This window comes from Musa acuminata, chromosome BXJ3-2 (assembly GCF_036884655.1).
Source record: "Musa acuminata AAA Group cultivar baxijiao chromosome BXJ3-2, Cavendish_Baxijiao_AAA, whole genome shotgun sequence".
In the NCBI taxonomy this organism is placed as follows: domain Eukaryota; kingdom Viridiplantae; phylum Streptophyta; class Magnoliopsida; order Zingiberales; family Musaceae; genus Musa; species Musa acuminata.
The window spans coordinates 27883677-27901535 of NC_088350.1; the positions used below are offsets into that span (position 1 = coordinate 27883677).

General features: G+C 35.7%; 2 protein-coding genes across 2 annotated transcripts; both read left to right on the plus strand.

Annotated features, from left to right (window-relative positions):
- Positions 1 to 453: 453 nt before the first annotated feature.
- On the plus strand, positions 454 to 2078 carry LOC135631102 (GDSL esterase/lipase At5g55050-like). Its single transcript, XM_065138512.1, has 5 exons — positions 454 to 719; positions 803 to 918; positions 998 to 1234; positions 1366 to 1615; positions 1702 to 2078. Exons 1-5 carry the CDS (start codon positions 476 to 478, stop codon positions 1920 to 1922), a joined length of 1068 nt encoding a protein of 355 aa, XP_064994584.1. The 5' UTR covers positions 454 to 475; the 3' UTR covers positions 1923 to 2078.
- Positions 2079 to 8208: 6130 nt separating this feature from the next.
- On the plus strand, positions 8209 to 9834 carry LOC135631094 (GDSL esterase/lipase At5g55050-like). Its single transcript, XM_065138497.1, has 5 exons — positions 8209 to 8475; positions 8559 to 8674; positions 8754 to 8990; positions 9122 to 9371; positions 9458 to 9834. The coding sequence occupies exons 1-5, from the start codon at positions 8232 to 8234 to the stop codon at positions 9676 to 9678; spliced, it is 1068 nt and encodes a 355-aa protein (XP_064994569.1). The 5' UTR covers positions 8209 to 8231; the 3' UTR covers positions 9679 to 9834.
- The last annotated feature ends 8025 nt before the right edge of the window (positions 9835 to 17859 follow it).

The following is a 17859-nucleotide window of genomic DNA, read 5'->3' on the forward strand; positions in this document are numbered from 1 at the left end:
TCACATCCAAAATTCGATGCTTTCTAATGAGCTAAATATGATCTAAAAAGAGGGATTATGCAGGTAAAATCTGACGATCTTAATTTCATATTAGTTTTGGAAATATTGGTATGAATGAGATAACGAAAGATGAAGAGTTTACATAAAATAATCAAATTATACACGCTACATTTAGCTCATCGAATATCGCTTATTTAATGGTCATTTAAGAAGCTACATATACCATCATAATAAGATCATTTTGGTCTCAGAAGCAACTCGGCCAATTCCACACTCATTATTATGTGGAACAGAACGGAACAACAACCACGACAATTCCTGCACGACAATTAAATCAACGTCACAGTCAAAGCACGTGTCAATTTTGACCAACATGTAACTTGGAATAGAAGCGATTTCTTCTCCAAATTGTGTGTATGTGTGTATATAGCTGGTACGAGCCATGTGGGGAATCACAACCTTAAGCTCGTTGCCGATGGCGAAGAAGACGACCACCTTCCTCCTCCTCAACTTGTTCTTGGCTGCTCTCTCCACGCTAACGACAGCTGCAGTTTCACCTGCGGTCTTTGTGTTCGGAGACTCCACCGTCGACGTCGGGAACAACAACTTCTTGCCCAGCGATGCACCGAAGGTCAACTTCCCTCCCTGGGGAATCGATTACCCTGGACGAACTCCCACCGGGAGGTTCACCAATGGCTTCAACTACGCCGATTACGTCGGTATGCATTACTTCAGTTCTAATGTCGACGCTGCAGTGTTTTCCTCCGCTTATTCTAACTTGTTTGCTTCGCGCTGCTTAAAGCCAAAGCAGTAGGCTTAGCGATGAGCCCGCCACCTTTCCTTTCTCTTTCCAATGGGAATCAGATGCTGAGAGGAGTAAACTTCGCATCTGGTGGGGCAGGGATTCTCGATACCACAGTTAAGTCTTCGGTGATGAGATTGATACGGTGTTGTGGACTACTGTCAGTGACTGTCTTTGATGACCTGATGGTGGCAGGGCGGAGATGTGATCGCCATGGCGACACAGATTGAAGACTTCGAGCAGGTTGCGGCGAACCACACGGAAAGATTAGGGAATAAGTCTGCTGCTGTCTTCCTGGAGAAGTCTCTCGTTCACTTGATCGTTGGGAGCAATGACATCTACCCGCTGTATTCTCTTCTCAGTCCAGGAAACAGCACTCAGAAGGATGAAGTCGTCGTTCTTCTACTCGACAAGTTCAAGCATCAAATAGAGGTCTCCTCTCACCCTCTCGCTCTCTCTATTATATATCCTATATGTTACAAGCAAGTAAAGAGCTCACGTGAGAACACTAAATCGCAAGTCATAATTATCATAAACGCTGACTGAAGTTATAATTATGGCAGAGGCTATATGATCTCGGAGCACGAAAATTTGCAGTCCTGGGTGTTCCACCGATTGGGTGTGTTCCGATGGTCAGAGTCGCAATTTCTTCGTATGGCTGCAACGAAGATTTAAATGATCTTTGTCTACGCTTCAAGACTGCCACAAAGGCTCTCCTGAAGGACCTCAGCATGTCATTGAAGGGATTCCAGTACTCGTTCGGAGACTTATATGAAATGTTCACCCAAATCTTCTCTGATCCCCAAAAATATGGTGAGTATGCATCTCGCAGAAAATTGTCACTTTCACCATTTATCTTTTCCTGCGAGCAGTTAACCTGATGATGCTGCTATCTCCAGGGTTTACAGAGATCAAAGCTGCGTGCTGTGGAGGTGGGAGGTTGAACGCCGAGTCTGCCTGCCTGCCGAACTCCACATACTGCAGCAACCGTAGCCAATACGCCTTCTGGGACCGGAGTCACCCCACCCAAGCTTTGCACAAAACGATGGCTCAGCTGGCACTCTATGGACCGCCATTGTTCGCCAACCCCGTCAACATTCATCAGTTGGTGAAGAGTTAGAACCACTGGAGTGGAGTGTTTTCTGCATCATCATTGCACAACTCGGTCTGAGAATAAACTCGCCTTCTTCTTCTTTTGTGATGCGCACTTGTACTTGATGCTGGAAGGTGTTTGATGAATAATATCTTTATGGCGGTTCTTCGTCCTTGGTTGGAAGGTGTTCGATGAATAAGATCGTTATGGCGGAAAACATACATCACTGGATTCATTCCTCTACCATAGTCTGTTTGAGGTCCATCTTGGAGCTCAAAAAGTCTGCAGTTCATCACTTCTTGCCGTGGTGCGCACTTAACAAACATATGGATTTTACCAACTTTTCATCTATCTGCATGCATTTCTTCTTCCAAAAATTGAATCAATTAAATCTCTATGAAATTATTAGATATGATGATAATGTCTTCTACATAAACCAATAGATATATAATTTTTTTTTTATCGTAGAAATAAAAAAACATCAGACTTTGAGTTGATGAAATCTAATAACAAAAAAAAAAAAAACCAAATTCGGTATACCACGCTTTTGGAGTTTGACAAAGTCAATAAATAGCTTTTTATATTTTATAAATATGATTTGCATAATGAGGATAGTTGAAGAAAAGGGTTATCGTATAAAAAAAATCTTCAATTAAGATCCGTTATAAGAAAACATTGTTAATATCTAGTTGGCATACATATTAACCTTAAATAAAAATCAAACTTAGGATAAGTCAAATTATCATCAATTGAATAATTGGATTAAAAGTCTTTATGAATCAACACTTGGTTGTTATGAAACCCTTTGACCACTAGATATACTTTGTATCTGACAATAGATCCATCTTGATTTTATTTAATTCATAAATTTCACTTATACCTGATAGTACAAGGGTCGATTCTTCTTCTTTTGTGAAATGTAGTTGTCCTTGAGGTTGGAAGGTGTTCGATGAATAAGATCGTTATGGCGGAAAACATACATCACTGGATTCATTCCTCTCCCATAGTCTGTTTGAGGTCCATCTTGGAGCTCAAAAAGTCTGCAGTTCATCACTTCTTGCCGTGGTGCGCACTTAACAAACATATCGATTTTACCAACTTTTCATCTATCTGCATGCATTTCTTCTTCCAAAAATTGTATTAATTACTTAATCTTTATGAATTTATTAGATACGATGATAATGTCTTCTACATAAACCAATATATATATAAAATACATTTTTTTATTATCATAAAAATAAAAAAAATCGCTTTGAGTTGATGAAGTCTACTAACAAAAAAAAAGCCTAAGTTCGGTATGCCAAACTTTTGGAGTTTGACAAAGTTAATAAATAACTTTTTATAGTTTATAAACATGATTTGAATATTAAGGATGGATGAAGGAAAAGGGTTATCGTATAAAAAAAATCTTTAATTAAGATCCCTTTTAAGAAATCATTGTTAACATCTAGTTGGCATACATACTAGCCTTAAATAAGAATCAAACTTGGGATAAGTCAAATTATCATCAATTGAATAACTGGACTAAAAGCCTTTATGAATCAACACTTGGTTGTTACGAAATCTTTTGACTACTAGATATACTTTGTATCTGACAATAAATCCATTTAGATTTTACTTAATTCGTAAGATTCACTTATACCTGATAGTACAAGGGTCTATGTGGCATTAGGAAAAGGACATCATATTCGTTACATATAATTTTACGCTAGTGTAAAACTATTTGGACTTGGGTGATAATTATGGGTTCAATAGGCTTAGGTGAAGAGTTGTGGTAGCATGAAGTTTAAAGATTTGACATAATTTGAAGATATCATTTTTGAACTGTATTATCATGTGATGTCTAGGTTGGGTGCTATTATTGAGTGTATTGAAAGTATGAGAATTGGTGAAGAGTTAGTAATACGTACTAGATTAGGTTGATGCACTTCGATGTTACGTGGTCGATGAGAGAACAAATATATCATTTATGGTGCTATGAGCATTGTTTTATTATGTATTACAAAGTGAGTTGGTGGAAAGATAGATAAAGAAGTTATAGAGGAGGTGAAGTGTTGTGAAACTAGAGTAATAAGGGAGTATAGGTCATGAGAAAAATTAATAATTGATGTGGTGAGAGGTGTACTTATATAAATCCAATGATGGATGATTGTTGTAATGGCTCACATGTTAAAGGAGTAAGATTTCGGAAGGAAAATATATTCATAAAAATAATATGATATGATACAAAGACCTTTCGAATTTGGGGATCATAATACCAAAAAACATTATGTTTAAGGGGATACTTAATGAAAATACAAAGCTTGGATCTTGATTTTAACTTATGTGAAATATTGGGGCACAACCACGGATAACATAAATAACCAAATACTTTTAAGTTTTTGAAAGTTTGAAGTTTTATGAAATAATTTTTTAAATGATAATTGAAGTTATAGAATTAGAGTGAGCATACGATTAATAAGGTAAATCACGGTTTAAAATATTACTTACCAAAGGGTTAGTAGCATAGAGACTTAGTGTAAGAGGATAAGACCGGTTTCAACTATATGTCGATGTTTTCATTCGGCATAGTTAACTAGTTGATATGTGTATGATGGTTACTTGAGATATTTTCTACCATATAATAAGAAGCAAGTTGTTAGAGTTTGATATACATCTCCTCCATCATAGTAAATTATTTTAATAGTAGACTATAAAAAATTCTCAACTATCTTTCTAAAACGAGTAAAGATTATGATGACTTCAAATTTATTTTTAAGAGGATATAGTCAAATATATTTAGTAAAGTAATATATTAAAATGATATAAAATCTAAAATTATCAAAGGAAGTGATTAGGATAGTACCTCAACATCAATGTGAATAATTTTAAGTGGTTTTGAGTAGGATATGGAAGATGTTATAAAAGGTAGTCTATGATTTTTATTAGTAAGATAAACATAGTTATAATTCTCTTTGATTTAAAAGTTGAAAGAGAATAATAAGAAATTAGCTATTGTTAAAAGTAAGGAGGAGTCACACGTCTTTGTCCTCGGTGCAACACTAGAATTCAAAAGCAAAAAATAAAAATTAAGAGTTAATGAGGTAGACTGCATTTTAAGGTTTAAAATGTTACTGACCAAAGGGTTAACAGCATAGAGACTTAGTGTAAGAGGGTAAGACTGGTTTCAACTATATGTCAGTGTTTTCGTTCAACATAGTTAACTAGTTGATGTGAGTACGATGGTTACGATATTTTCTACCATATGATAAGAGGCAAGTTATTAGAGTTTGGTATACATCTCCTCCATCATAGTAAATTATTTTAATGGTAGATTATAAAAATTTTTTGACTACATTTCTAAAATGAGTAAAGATTGTGATGACTTCAAATTTATTTTTAAGAGGATATAGTCATATATATTTAGTAAAGTCATATATTAAAATGATATAAAATCTAAAATTACCAAAGGAAGTGGTTAGGATAGTCTCTCAAACATCAGTGTGAATAATTTTAAGTGGTTTTGAGTAGGATATGGAAGATATTATAAATGATAATATATGACTTTTATTACTAAGACAAGCATCATAATAAATTATAATTCTCTTTGATTTAAAAGTTGAAAGAAAATAATGAGATATTAAAATAGGGAGGAGTCACACGTCTTTGTCCTCCGTGCAATATTAGAATTCAAAAGCAAAAAATAAAAATTAAGAGTTAACAAGGAGATCAAGAAAAAAGAATAACAATAGTCAACAAATTAGTAGATAATAAAAAAAAAAAGAGTTGCTCGAAGCAAAAAGGCTATGATTATAAAAAAATTAAAAATTATTATAAAAGGGATAATATTATTCACTGAGCTAATATGTATTTATATAGATTTTGAAAAAAAAAATCTAAATCAGACACTCAAATATCCTAAGACCATAAATTAATTAGATATTAAATCATATAAAAATATAAATTTATTATCCCATGTTTAAGTCTATCGTTTTCCCAAGAATCAGTTTTGTTTGGGGCCTGAGTTCTCATTTTGGTATCTTTCGAGCACTAAGCTACAATTGTTCGTGGTACGTACATCCAAGCTTAATTTTAGAAAAGGAGCTGATTGTAAATAAAGATATAACAGGGAGTAAATTGTAAAAAATACGCTTAATTTTAGATCAAGAGACGGGACGAAAAGACACAAGGGGGAAAAGGGGGAAGAGAGAGAGAGAGAGAAAAGACTGGGAGATGGCGTCGGCTGCGAGAACAGAGGAGAAAAAGAGAAGGGAAAGGAAAGAAGGAGAATAGGAGGAGAATGGAAAGAAAAGAAAGAAAAAAAGGAGGAAGATATCTCCGGTGTGAGCGAGGTGAAGAGAAAGAAAGGAAGAGGAGAAGAAAAAGAAAAAGAAAATAAAATAAAATTTTAAGAAATATGTTTTGAGGAATTGTTCACATATCAATTAGATTTAGATCAAACTCAAGAAAATTACATTAGGTATGATTTTAAATTTTCTTAAATTTTTATTAATTAGATTTATATTTTGGATTATAGTTAGATGAATTTTAATATTCTTAGTTAATTAAATATTTATATTATGTAGGAAATAAAATGAGAAAAAATGACTGTTTTAGAAAATAAGAATAGGAAAGGAAAGATATTTATATTTTTATGTATGTGATAACGAAAATATATGATCAATCCAATGACTCCATCTAGTTTGTTTCTAAAACTATTAATGCATGTGTTTAATATTTATGAATAGAAATGATTTATATATTATCTAAAATTATTATAAAAGAATTTAAATGTCAAAAGCATATGATTTGAACTTTGTTATTGTTTTATAAGCATTTTTAAGCTATCTTTTCATAATTCATATGAATGTTAAGCATTATATTTGAAAGGACTAGAAAAATGATATACGATTACATTAATTTTGAAAAGATATGCAAAAAAAAATTATTATACCTTTAGTTTTGTAAAAATACAATTAATATGTTATTTTTCGTAATATATTAATTATATAATTAATATGATTATGATCTAAATCATACCAATGAGGTTATAAATTAACGATATGTTTCATAAACTAGTTCTTTAGGCCGAAGATATGTGTTATCTATATCACATGGGTTGAACATAGTTTTAAGACTTACTAGTAGGATATAATATTATTGTAGCCATCAATATTACTACGATTTTTATTTTAATATTTTAGTTAGACTTATACTTATAATCGTTAGTTATATTTATGCTCATCTATGATCTATGAAAAGTAAATGGTTATCTATGCTTTATGCGACATTAGTTATATTTATATTTTTTTATTATAAATATATATTTAATTTTAAAAAGTATTAGTAAGATGACATGATTTGAAATATATATGAAACAAATATTTCTGTAAACTGTATAAGCATGATGAAAAATTTGGTATTCGAGTATTTTATACTAATAACTCATGATTTTGAGGTGCATGTAACGTTTAGGTTTTTGTGTAAGCAAAAGGAAAGTATTTGAAATTTATATATATTTTAAAAATATGTTTTGAATGCATAAAAAATTTACATATTTTAAAAGAAAGTAATCATCTATGATAAGTTTTACTTAACATGTGAGTCTTTTTTTTTGTCTTGACAGGTAATGTTAGTCTTCAGTTTTTTTTATTTTTTATTGGACAATGTCTCAATCAAACAATCAACATTGCGGACTTTTGACCAAGTTTGTGATTTTTGACGTGTTATCTATCTACCTAAACATCGCATGTCTGTCTTGATCTGCTCACAGGATTCTTCTTTTGAATCTTCCACATGATAGATCTTGTTGCCGCAACCATTGATTTGATATGGTTGGATGACTCCGACTCTTAGTTGGTGTCTCTTGTGCTAATGTGTATTCACATCCAAAATTCGATGCTTTCTAATGAGCTAAATATGATCTAAAAAGAGGGATTATGCAGGTAAAATCTGACGATCTTAATTTCATATTAGTTTTGGAAATATTGGTATGAATGAGATAACGAAAGATGAAGAGTTTACATAAAATAATCAAATTATACACGCTACATTTAGCTCATCGAATATCGCTTATTTAATGGTCATTTAAGAAGCTACATATACCATCATAATAAGATCATTTTGGTCTCAGAAGCAACTCGGCCAATTCCACACTCATTATTATGTGGAACAGAACGGAACAACAACCACGACAATTCCTGCACGACAATTAAATCAACGTCACAGTCAAAGCACGTGTCAATTTTGACCAACATGTAACTTGGAATAGAAGCGATTTCTTCTCCAAATTGTGTGTATGTGTGTATATAGCTGGTACGAGCCATGTGGGGAATCACAACCTTAAGCTCGTTGCCGATGGCGAAGAAGACGACCACCTTCCTCCTCCTCAACTTGTTCTTGGCTGCTCTCTCCACGCTAACGACAGCTGCAGTTTCACCTGCGGTCTTTGTGTTCGGAGACTCCACCGTCGACGTCGGGAACAACAACTTCTTGCCCAGCGATGCACCGAAGGTCAACTTCCCTCCCTGGGGAATCGATTACCCTGGACGAACTCCCACCGGGAGGTTCACCAATGGCTTCAACTACGCCGATTACGTCGGTATGCATTACTTCAGTTCTAATGTCGACGCTGCAGTGTTTTCCTCCGCTTATTCTAACTTGTTTGCTTCGCGCTGCTTAAAGCCAAAGCAGTAGGCTTAGCGATGAGCCCGCCACCTTTCCTTTCTCTTTCCAATGGGAATCAGATGCTGAGAGGAGTAAACTTCGCATCTGGTGGGGCAGGGATTCTCGATACCACAGTTAAGTCTTCGGTGATGAGATTGATACGGTGTTGTGGACTACTGTCAGTGACTGTCTTTGATGACCTGATGGTGGCAGGGCGGAGATGTGATCGCCATGGCGACACAGATTGAAGACTTCGAGCAGGTTGCGGCGAACCACACGGAAAGATTAGGGAATAAGTCTGCTGCTGTCTTCCTGGAGAAGTCTCTCGTTCACTTGATCGTTGGGAGCAATGACATCTACCCGCTGTATTCTCTTCTCAGTCCAGGAAACAGCACTCAGAAGGATGAAGTCGTCGTTCTTCTACTCGACAAGTTCAAGCATCAAATAGAGGTCTCCTCTCACCCTCTCGCTCTCTCTATTATATATCCTATATGTTACAAGCAAGTAAAGAGCTCACGTGAGAACACTAAATCGCAAGTCATAATTATCATAAACGCTGACTGAAGTTATAATTATGGCAGAGGCTATATGATCTCGGAGCACGAAAATTTGCAGTCCTGGGTGTTCCACCGATTGGGTGTGTTCCGATGGTCAGAGTCGCAATTTCTTCGTATGGCTGCAACGAAGATTTAAATGATCTTTGTCTACGCTTCAAGACTGCCACAAAGGCTCTCCTGAAGGACCTCAGCATGTCATTGAAGGGATTCCAGTACTCGTTCGGAGACTTATATGAAATGTTCACCCAAATCTTCTCTGATCCCCAAAAATATGGTGAGTATGCATCTCGCAGAAAATTGTCACTTTCACCATTTATCTTTTCCTGCGAGCAGTTAACCTGATGATGCTGCTATCTCCAGGGTTTACAGAGATCAAAGCTGCGTGCTGTGGAGGTGGGAGGTTGAACGCCGAGTCTGCCTGCCTGCCGAACTCCACATACTGCAGCAACCGTAGCCAATACGCCTTCTGGGACCGGAGTCACCCCACCCAAGCTTTGCACAAAACGATGGCTCAGCTGGCACTCTATGGACCGCCATTGTTCGCCAACCCCGTCAACATTCATCAGTTGGTGAAGAGTTAGAACCACTGGAGTGGAGTGTTTTCTGCATCATCATTGCACAACTCGGTCTGAGAATAAACTCGCCTTCTTCTTCTTTTGTGATGCGCACTTGTACTTGATGCTGGAAGGTGTTTGATGAATAATATCTTTATGGCGGTTCTTCGTCCTTGGTTGGAAGGTGTTCGATGAATAAGATCGTTATGGCGGAAAACATACATCACTGGATTCATTCCTCTACCATAGTCTGTTTGAGGTCCATCTTGGAGCTCAAAAAGTCTGCAGTTCATCACTTCTTGCCGTGGTGCGCACTTAACAAACATATGGATTTTACCAACTTTTCATCTATCTGCATGCATTTCTTCTTCCAAAAATTGAATCAATTAAATCTCTATGAAATTATTAGATATGATGATAATGTCTTCTACATAAACCAATAGATATATAATTTTTTTTTTATCGTAGAAATAAAAAAACATCAGACTTTGAGTTGATGAAATCTAATAACAAAAAAAAAAAAAACCAAATTCGGTATACCACGCTTTTGGAGTTTGACAAAGTCAATAAATAGCTTTTTATATTTTATAAATATGATTTGCATAATGAGGATAGTTGAAGAAAAGGGTTATCGTATAAAAAAAATCTTCAATTAAGATCCGTTATAAGAAAACATTGTTAATATCTAGTTGGCATACATATTAACCTTAAATAAAAATCAAACTTAGGATAAGTCAAATTATCATCAATTGAATAATTGGATTAAAAGTCTTTATGAATCAACACTTGGTTGTTATGAAACCCTTTGACCACTAGATATACTTTGTATCTGACAATAGATCCATCTTGATTTTATTTAATTCATAAATTTCACTTATACCTGATAGTACAAGGGTCGATTCTTCTTCTTTTGTGAAATGTAGTTGTCCTTGAGGTTGGAAGGTGTTCGATGAATAAGATCGTTATGGCGGAAAACATACATCACTGGATTCATTCCTCTCCCATAGTCTGTTTGAGGTCCATCTTGGAGCTCAAAAAGTCTGCAGTTCATCACTTCTTGCCGTGGTGCGCACTTAACAAACATATCGATTTTACCAACTTTTCATCTATCTGCATGCATTTCTTCTTCCAAAAATTGTATTAATTACTTAATCTTTATGAATTTATTAGATACGATGATAATGTCTTCTACATAAACCAATATATATATAAAATACATTTTTTTATTATCATAAAAATAAAAAAAATCGCTTTGAGTTGATGAAGTCTACTAACAAAAAAAAAGCCTAAGTTCGGTATGCCAAACTTTTGGAGTTTGACAAAGTTAATAAATAACTTTTTATAGTTTATAAACATGATTTGAATATTAAGGATGGATGAAGGAAAAGGGTTATCGTATAAAAAAAATCTTTAATTAAGATCCCTTTTAAGAAATCATTGTTAACATCTAGTTGGCATACATACTAGCCTTAAATAAGAATCAAACTTGGGATAAGTCAAATTATCATCAATTGAATAACTGGACTAAAAGCCTTTATGAATCAACACTTGGTTGTTACGAAATCTTTTGACTACTAGATATACTTTGTATCTGACAATAAATCCATTTAGATTTTACTTAATTCGTAAGATTCACTTATACCTGATAGTACAAGGGTCTATGTGGCATTAGGAAAAGGACATCATATTCGTTACATATAATTTTACGCTAGTGTAAAACTATTTGGACTTGGGTGATAATTATGGGTTCAATAGGCTTAGGTGAAGAGTTGTGGTAGCATGAAGTTTAAAGATTTGACATAATTTGAAGATATCATTTTTGAACTGTATTATCATGTGATGTCTAGGTTGGGTGCTATTATTGAGTGTATTGAAAGTATGAGAATTGGTGAAGAGTTAGTAATACGTACTAGATTAGGTTGATGCACTTCGATGTTACGTGGTCGATGAGAGAACAAATATATCATTTATGGTGCTATGAGCATTGTTTTATTATGTATTACAAAGTGAGTTGGTGGAAAGATAGATAAAGAAGTTATAGAGGAGGTGAAGTGTTGTGAAACTAGAGTAATAAGGGAGTATAGGTCATGAGAAAAATTAATAATTGATGTGGTGAGAGGTGTACTTATATAAATCCAATGATGGATGATTGTTGTAATGGCTCACATGTTAAAGGAGTAAGATTTCGGAAGGAAAATATATTCATAAAAATAATATGATATGATACAAAGACCTTTCGAATTTGGGGATCATAATACCAAAAAACATTATGTTTAAGGGGATACTTAATGAAAATACAAAGCTTGGATCTTGATTTTAACTTATGTGAAATATTGGGGCACAACCACGGATAACATAAATAACCAAATACTTTTAAGTTTTTGAAAGTTTGAAGTTTTATGAAATAATTTTTTAAATGATAATTGAAGTTATAGAATTAGAGTGAGCATACGATTAATAAGGTAAATCACGGTTTAAAATATTACTTACCAAAGGGTTAGTAGCATAGAGACTTAGTGTAAGAGGATAAGACCGGTTTCAACTATATGTCGATGTTTTCATTCGGCATAGTTAACTAGTTGATATGTGTATGATGGTTACTTGAGATATTTTCTACCATATAATAAGAAGCAAGTTGTTAGAGTTTGATATACATCTCCTCCATCATAGTAAATTATTTTAATAGTAGACTATAAAAAATTCTCAACTATCTTTCTAAAACGAGTAAAGATTATGATGACTTCAAATTTATTTTTAAGAGGATATAGTCAAATATATTTAGTAAAGTAATATATTAAAATGATATAAAATCTAAAATTATCAAAGGAAGTGATTAGGATAGTACCTCAACATCAATGTGAATAATTTTAAGTGGTTTTGAGTAGGATATGGAAGATGTTATAAAAGGTAGTCTATGATTTTTATTAGTAAGATAAACATAGTTATAATTCTCTTTGATTTAAAAGTTGAAAGAGAATAATAAGAAATTAGCTATTGTTAAAAGTAAGGAGGAGTCACACGTCTTTGTCCTCGGTGCAACACTAGAATTCAAAAGCAAAAAATAAAAATTAAGAGTTAATGAGGTAGACTGCATTTTAAGGTTTAAAATGTTACTGACCAAAGGGTTAACAGCATAGAGACTTAGTGTAAGAGGGTAAGACTGGTTTCAACTATATGTCAGTGTTTTCGTTCAACATAGTTAACTAGTTGATGTGAGTACGATGGTTACGATATTTTCTACCATATGATAAGAGGCAAGTTATTAGAGTTTGGTATACATCTCCTCCATCATAGTAAATTATTTTAATGGTAGATTATAAAAATTTTTTGACTACATTTCTAAAATGAGTAAAGATTGTGATGACTTCAAATTTATTTTTAAGAGGATATAGTCATATATATTTAGTAAAGTCATATATTAAAATGATATAAAATCTAAAATTACCAAAGGAAGTGGTTAGGATAGTCTCTCAAACATCAGTGTGAATAATTTTAAGTGGTTTTGAGTAGGATATGGAAGATATTATAAATGATAATATATGACTTTTATTACTAAGACAAGCATCATAATAAATTATAATTCTCTTTGATTTAAAAGTTGAAAGAAAATAATGAGATATTAAAATAGGGAGGAGTCACACGTCTTTGTCCTCCGTGCAATATTAGAATTCAAAAGCAAAAAATAAAAATTAAGAGTTAACAAGGAGATCAAGAAAAAAGAATAACAATAGTCAACAAATTAGTAGATAATAAAAAAAAAGAGAGTTGCTCGAAGCAAAAAGGCTATGATTATAAAAAAATTAAAAATTATTATAAAAGGGATAATATTATTCACTGAGCTAATATGTATTTATATAGATTTTGAAAAAAAAAATCTAAATCAGACACTCAAATATCCTAAGACCATAAATTAATTAGATATTAAATCATATAAAAATATAAATTTATTATCCCATGTTTAAGTCTATCGTTTTCCCAAGAATCAGTTTTGTTTGGGGCCTGAGTTCTCATTTTGGTATCTTTCGAGTACTAAGCTACAATTGTTCGTGGTACGTACATCCAAGCTTAATTTTAGAAAAGGAGCTGATTGTAAATAAAGATATAACAGGGAGTAAATTGTAAAAAATACGCTTAATTTTAGATCAAGAGACGGGACGAAAAGACACAAGGGGGAAAAGGGGGAAGAGAGAGAGAGAGAGAAAAGACTGGGAGATGGCGTCGGCTGCGAGAACAGAGGAGAAAAAGAGAAGGGAAAGGAAAGAAGGAGAATAGGAGGAGAATGGAAAGAAAAGAAAGAAAAAAAGGAGGAAGATATCTCCGGTGTGAGCGAGGTGAAGAGAAAGAAAGGAAGAGGAGAAGAAAAAGAAAAAGAAAATAAAATAAAATTTTAAGAAATATGTTTTGAGGAATTGTTCACATATCAATTAGATTTAGATCAAACTCAAGAAAATTACATTAGGTATGATTTTAAATTTTCTTAAATTTTTATTAATTAGATTTATATTTTGGATTATAGTTAGATGAATTTTAATATTCTTAGTTAATTAAATATTTATATTATGTAGGAAATAAAATGAGAAAAAATGACTGTTTTAGAAAATAAGAATAGGAAAGGAAAGATATTTATATTTTTATGTATGTGATAACGAAAATATATGATCAATCCAATGACTCCATCTAGTTTGTTTCTAAAACTATTAATGCATGTGTTTAATATTTATGAATAGAAATGATTTATATATTATCTAAAATTATTATAAAAGAATTTAAATGTCAAAAGCATATGATTTGAACTTTGTTATTGTTTTATAAGCATTTTTAAGCTATCTTTTCATAATTCATATGAATGTTAAGCATTATATTTGAAAGGACTAGAAAAATGATATACGATTACATTAATTTTGAAAAGATATGCAAAAAAAAATTATTATACCTTTAGTTTTGTAAAAATACAATTAATATGTTATTTTTCGTAATATATTAATTATATAATTAATATGATTATGATCTAAATCATACCAATGAGGTTATAAATTAACGATATGTTTCATAAACTAGTTCTTTAGGCCGAAGATATGTGTTATCTATATCACATGGGTTGAACATAGTTTTAAGACTTACTAGTAGGATATAATATTATTGTAGCCATCAATATTACTACGATTTTTATTTTAATATTTTAGTTAGACTTATACTTATAATCGTTAGTTATATTTATGCTCATCTATGATCTATGAAAAGTAAATGGTTATCTATGCTTTATGCGACATTAGTTATATTTATATTTTTTTATTATAAATATATATTTAATTTTAAAAAGTATTAGTAAGATGACATGATTTGAAATATATATGAAACAAATATTTCTGTAAACTGTATAAGCATGATGAAAAATTTGGTATTCGAGTATTTTATACTAATAACTCATGATTTTGAGGTGCATGTAACGTTTAGGTTTTTGTGTAAGCAAAAGGAAAGTATTTGAAATTTATATATATTTTAAAAATATGTTTTGAATGCATAAAAAATTTACATATTTTAAAAGAAAGTAATCATCTATGATAAGTTTTACTTAACATGTGAGTCTTTTTTTTTGTCTTGACAGGTAATGTTAGTCTTCAGTTTTTTTTATATTTTTTTGGACAATGTCTCAATCAAACAATCAACATTGCGGACTTTTGACCAAGTTTGTGATTTTCGACGTGTTATCTATCTACCTAAACATCGCATGTCGTCTGTCTTGATCTGCTCACAGGATTCTTCTTTTGATTCTTCCACATGATAGATCTTGTTGCCGCAACCATTGATTTGATATGGTTGGATGACTCCGACTCTTAGTTGGTGTCTCTTGTGCTAATGTGTATTCACATCCAAAATTCGATGCTTTCTAATGAGCTAAATATGATCTAAAAAGAGGGATTATGCAGGTAAAATCTTACGATCTTAATTTCATATTAGTTTTGGAAATATTGGTATGAATGAGATAACGAAAGATGAAGAGTTTACATAAAATAATCAAATTATACACGCTACATTTAGCTCATCGAATATCGCTTATTTAATGGTCATTTAAGAAGCTGCATATACCATCATAATAATATCATTTTGGTCTCAGAAGCAACTCGGCCAATTCCACATTATTATGTGGAACAGGAAGAAACAACAAGCACGACAATTCCTGCACCACAAATAAATCAACGTCATAGTCAAAGCACGTATCAATTTTGACCAACATGTAACTTGGAATAGAAGCAATTTCTTCTCCAAATTTTGTATATAGCAGGCACGAGCCATGTGGCAATCACAACCTTAAGTTCGTCGCCGATGGCGAAGAAGACTGATAGGGCAAATAATGGCCGAATGACGCCTCGTGACGACAGCTCCAGGAAAAGCAATAACGCTGACTGGACCCGCCCTAACAACTCCCGCTGTTGAGCGGCGACCTCCGACCTCGCACGGTTGACCATGATGAGACAGGACAGCGACCTGATCCCCCGCCCATACCCTGCTACGAACCGCTCCACCACGCGACCCCAGGAGCCGCGTCAGACTCCATCGGAGGTACCCCTTCACTCCAGCAGGCGGGCAAGTCAAGTAATGCTAACCTCCTCTACAAATACCCGGAAGTCCCTAGCGAATAGGGAGGCTCTTAACATACTGAACACGGTGAGGTTTCTCCTCCGGAAAAACCCCCTCCACCTCTTTCGCTGACTGGCTCATCGGAGGGGTCGGGTCGAGCGCCCCGACCCGACCTTGGTGCAGGTGCGAAGCCTTCGGAGATCGCCGCCTTCGGAGACTCAGCGGGCTCGAGGAGCTCCCCATCCTTTGACCGCCACCTTCCGGACCCGAACCAAGCCGCGACGACCTCAGGGTCACGGCTGAACAGTTACTGACCGTAACATTTTGGCGCTAGAAGGAGGGTCCTGGAATGTCGACTGGTCAACAAACCCGCCTCGGCGATCCCCCAGCTTCGAGGACGCACCCGGTCGGGGCTCCAGGAGGTCATCCCCCGCGAGAGGAGCCCCGAGAAGAGCGCCTCGCTGCAGCTTCGGAGCAATACTGGCGCCTGTTCAACGACCCGGGCTTGTCGCCGCCCGACGCCACTGTCGTCCCCCCATCGGTTTCCCCCGAAGCCTTCCACGACCTCGCCCACCAAGTAAGGGCACTGGCGGGCGTGGTGCAAGCCATCGTCCCGCTCATCCCTCAACCGGCTCCTCCGCAAACGGATCAGCCCTTGTATCAACGGGAGCCCGCCCCCCGGGAGCATGTACCGCCCCCCGAGGCTCCTCCGTCGCCCCGAAACCAAGCGACCCGGTTCGGCGACCGGGAAACCATGGGCACATCAAGCCGCCCGAACCCGAGTGGCCACCCGCGAACTCAACCCTCCCCTTGCAGGCGCAGCTGCATCTTTTCAATCAACGATTGAATGAGGTACAACAAGAAGTTCGCAGGGCGAAAGGCGAACCCGGAGCGGATGGATACCAAGGATCCCCGTTCGCGCCCGAAATACAAGATCAGGCCGTCCCGCCGCACTTTCGTCTCCCATCCCTGGACACCTACGACGGCGCCACCGACCCCGCGGATCACGTAGCCGCGTTTCGCGCCCAAATGGCGCTGTACGGAACCTCTGACGCCCTGATGTGCAGGGCATTCCCGACAACTTTGAGGGGACCGGCCCGCGCCTGGTACGGCAGCCTCAAGGCAGGAACCGTCTCTTCCTTCGACTAACTCGCCCGGGATTTTGAGCTCAACTTCCTCGCCTACGCTCGCCCGAAGCCATCCGCGGCGCTGCTCCTCGGACTCAATCAAGGGGAAGATGAGTCCCTTTCCCACTTCTTGGACCGTTTCACGACGCAGATCCGAGGGCTCTCGGACGCTCATCCTTCCCTATTGATGCAGGCATTCATGATAGGCTTACGGCCCTCCAGGTTCTTCTGGTCCCTGGTAGAGCGACCCCCCACAACAGTACCAGAAATGCTTCAACGAGCGAGCCAATTTGTCGCTGCCGAGACGTGGATGGCCGGGAGACCCAGGATACTCAGGGGGACCAAATCGGAGCCGCCCCGACAACAACAGCCACCAACATCTCGGCGCAGGTCGGATAGATCTGACCCGACGGCTCCAAGGCCCCCCCCTGCCAGCTTTGAACTCGTCTCAAACAGACATATTCCTTCACATAAGGGGAAAAGGGTTGCTCAAAGAACCCTA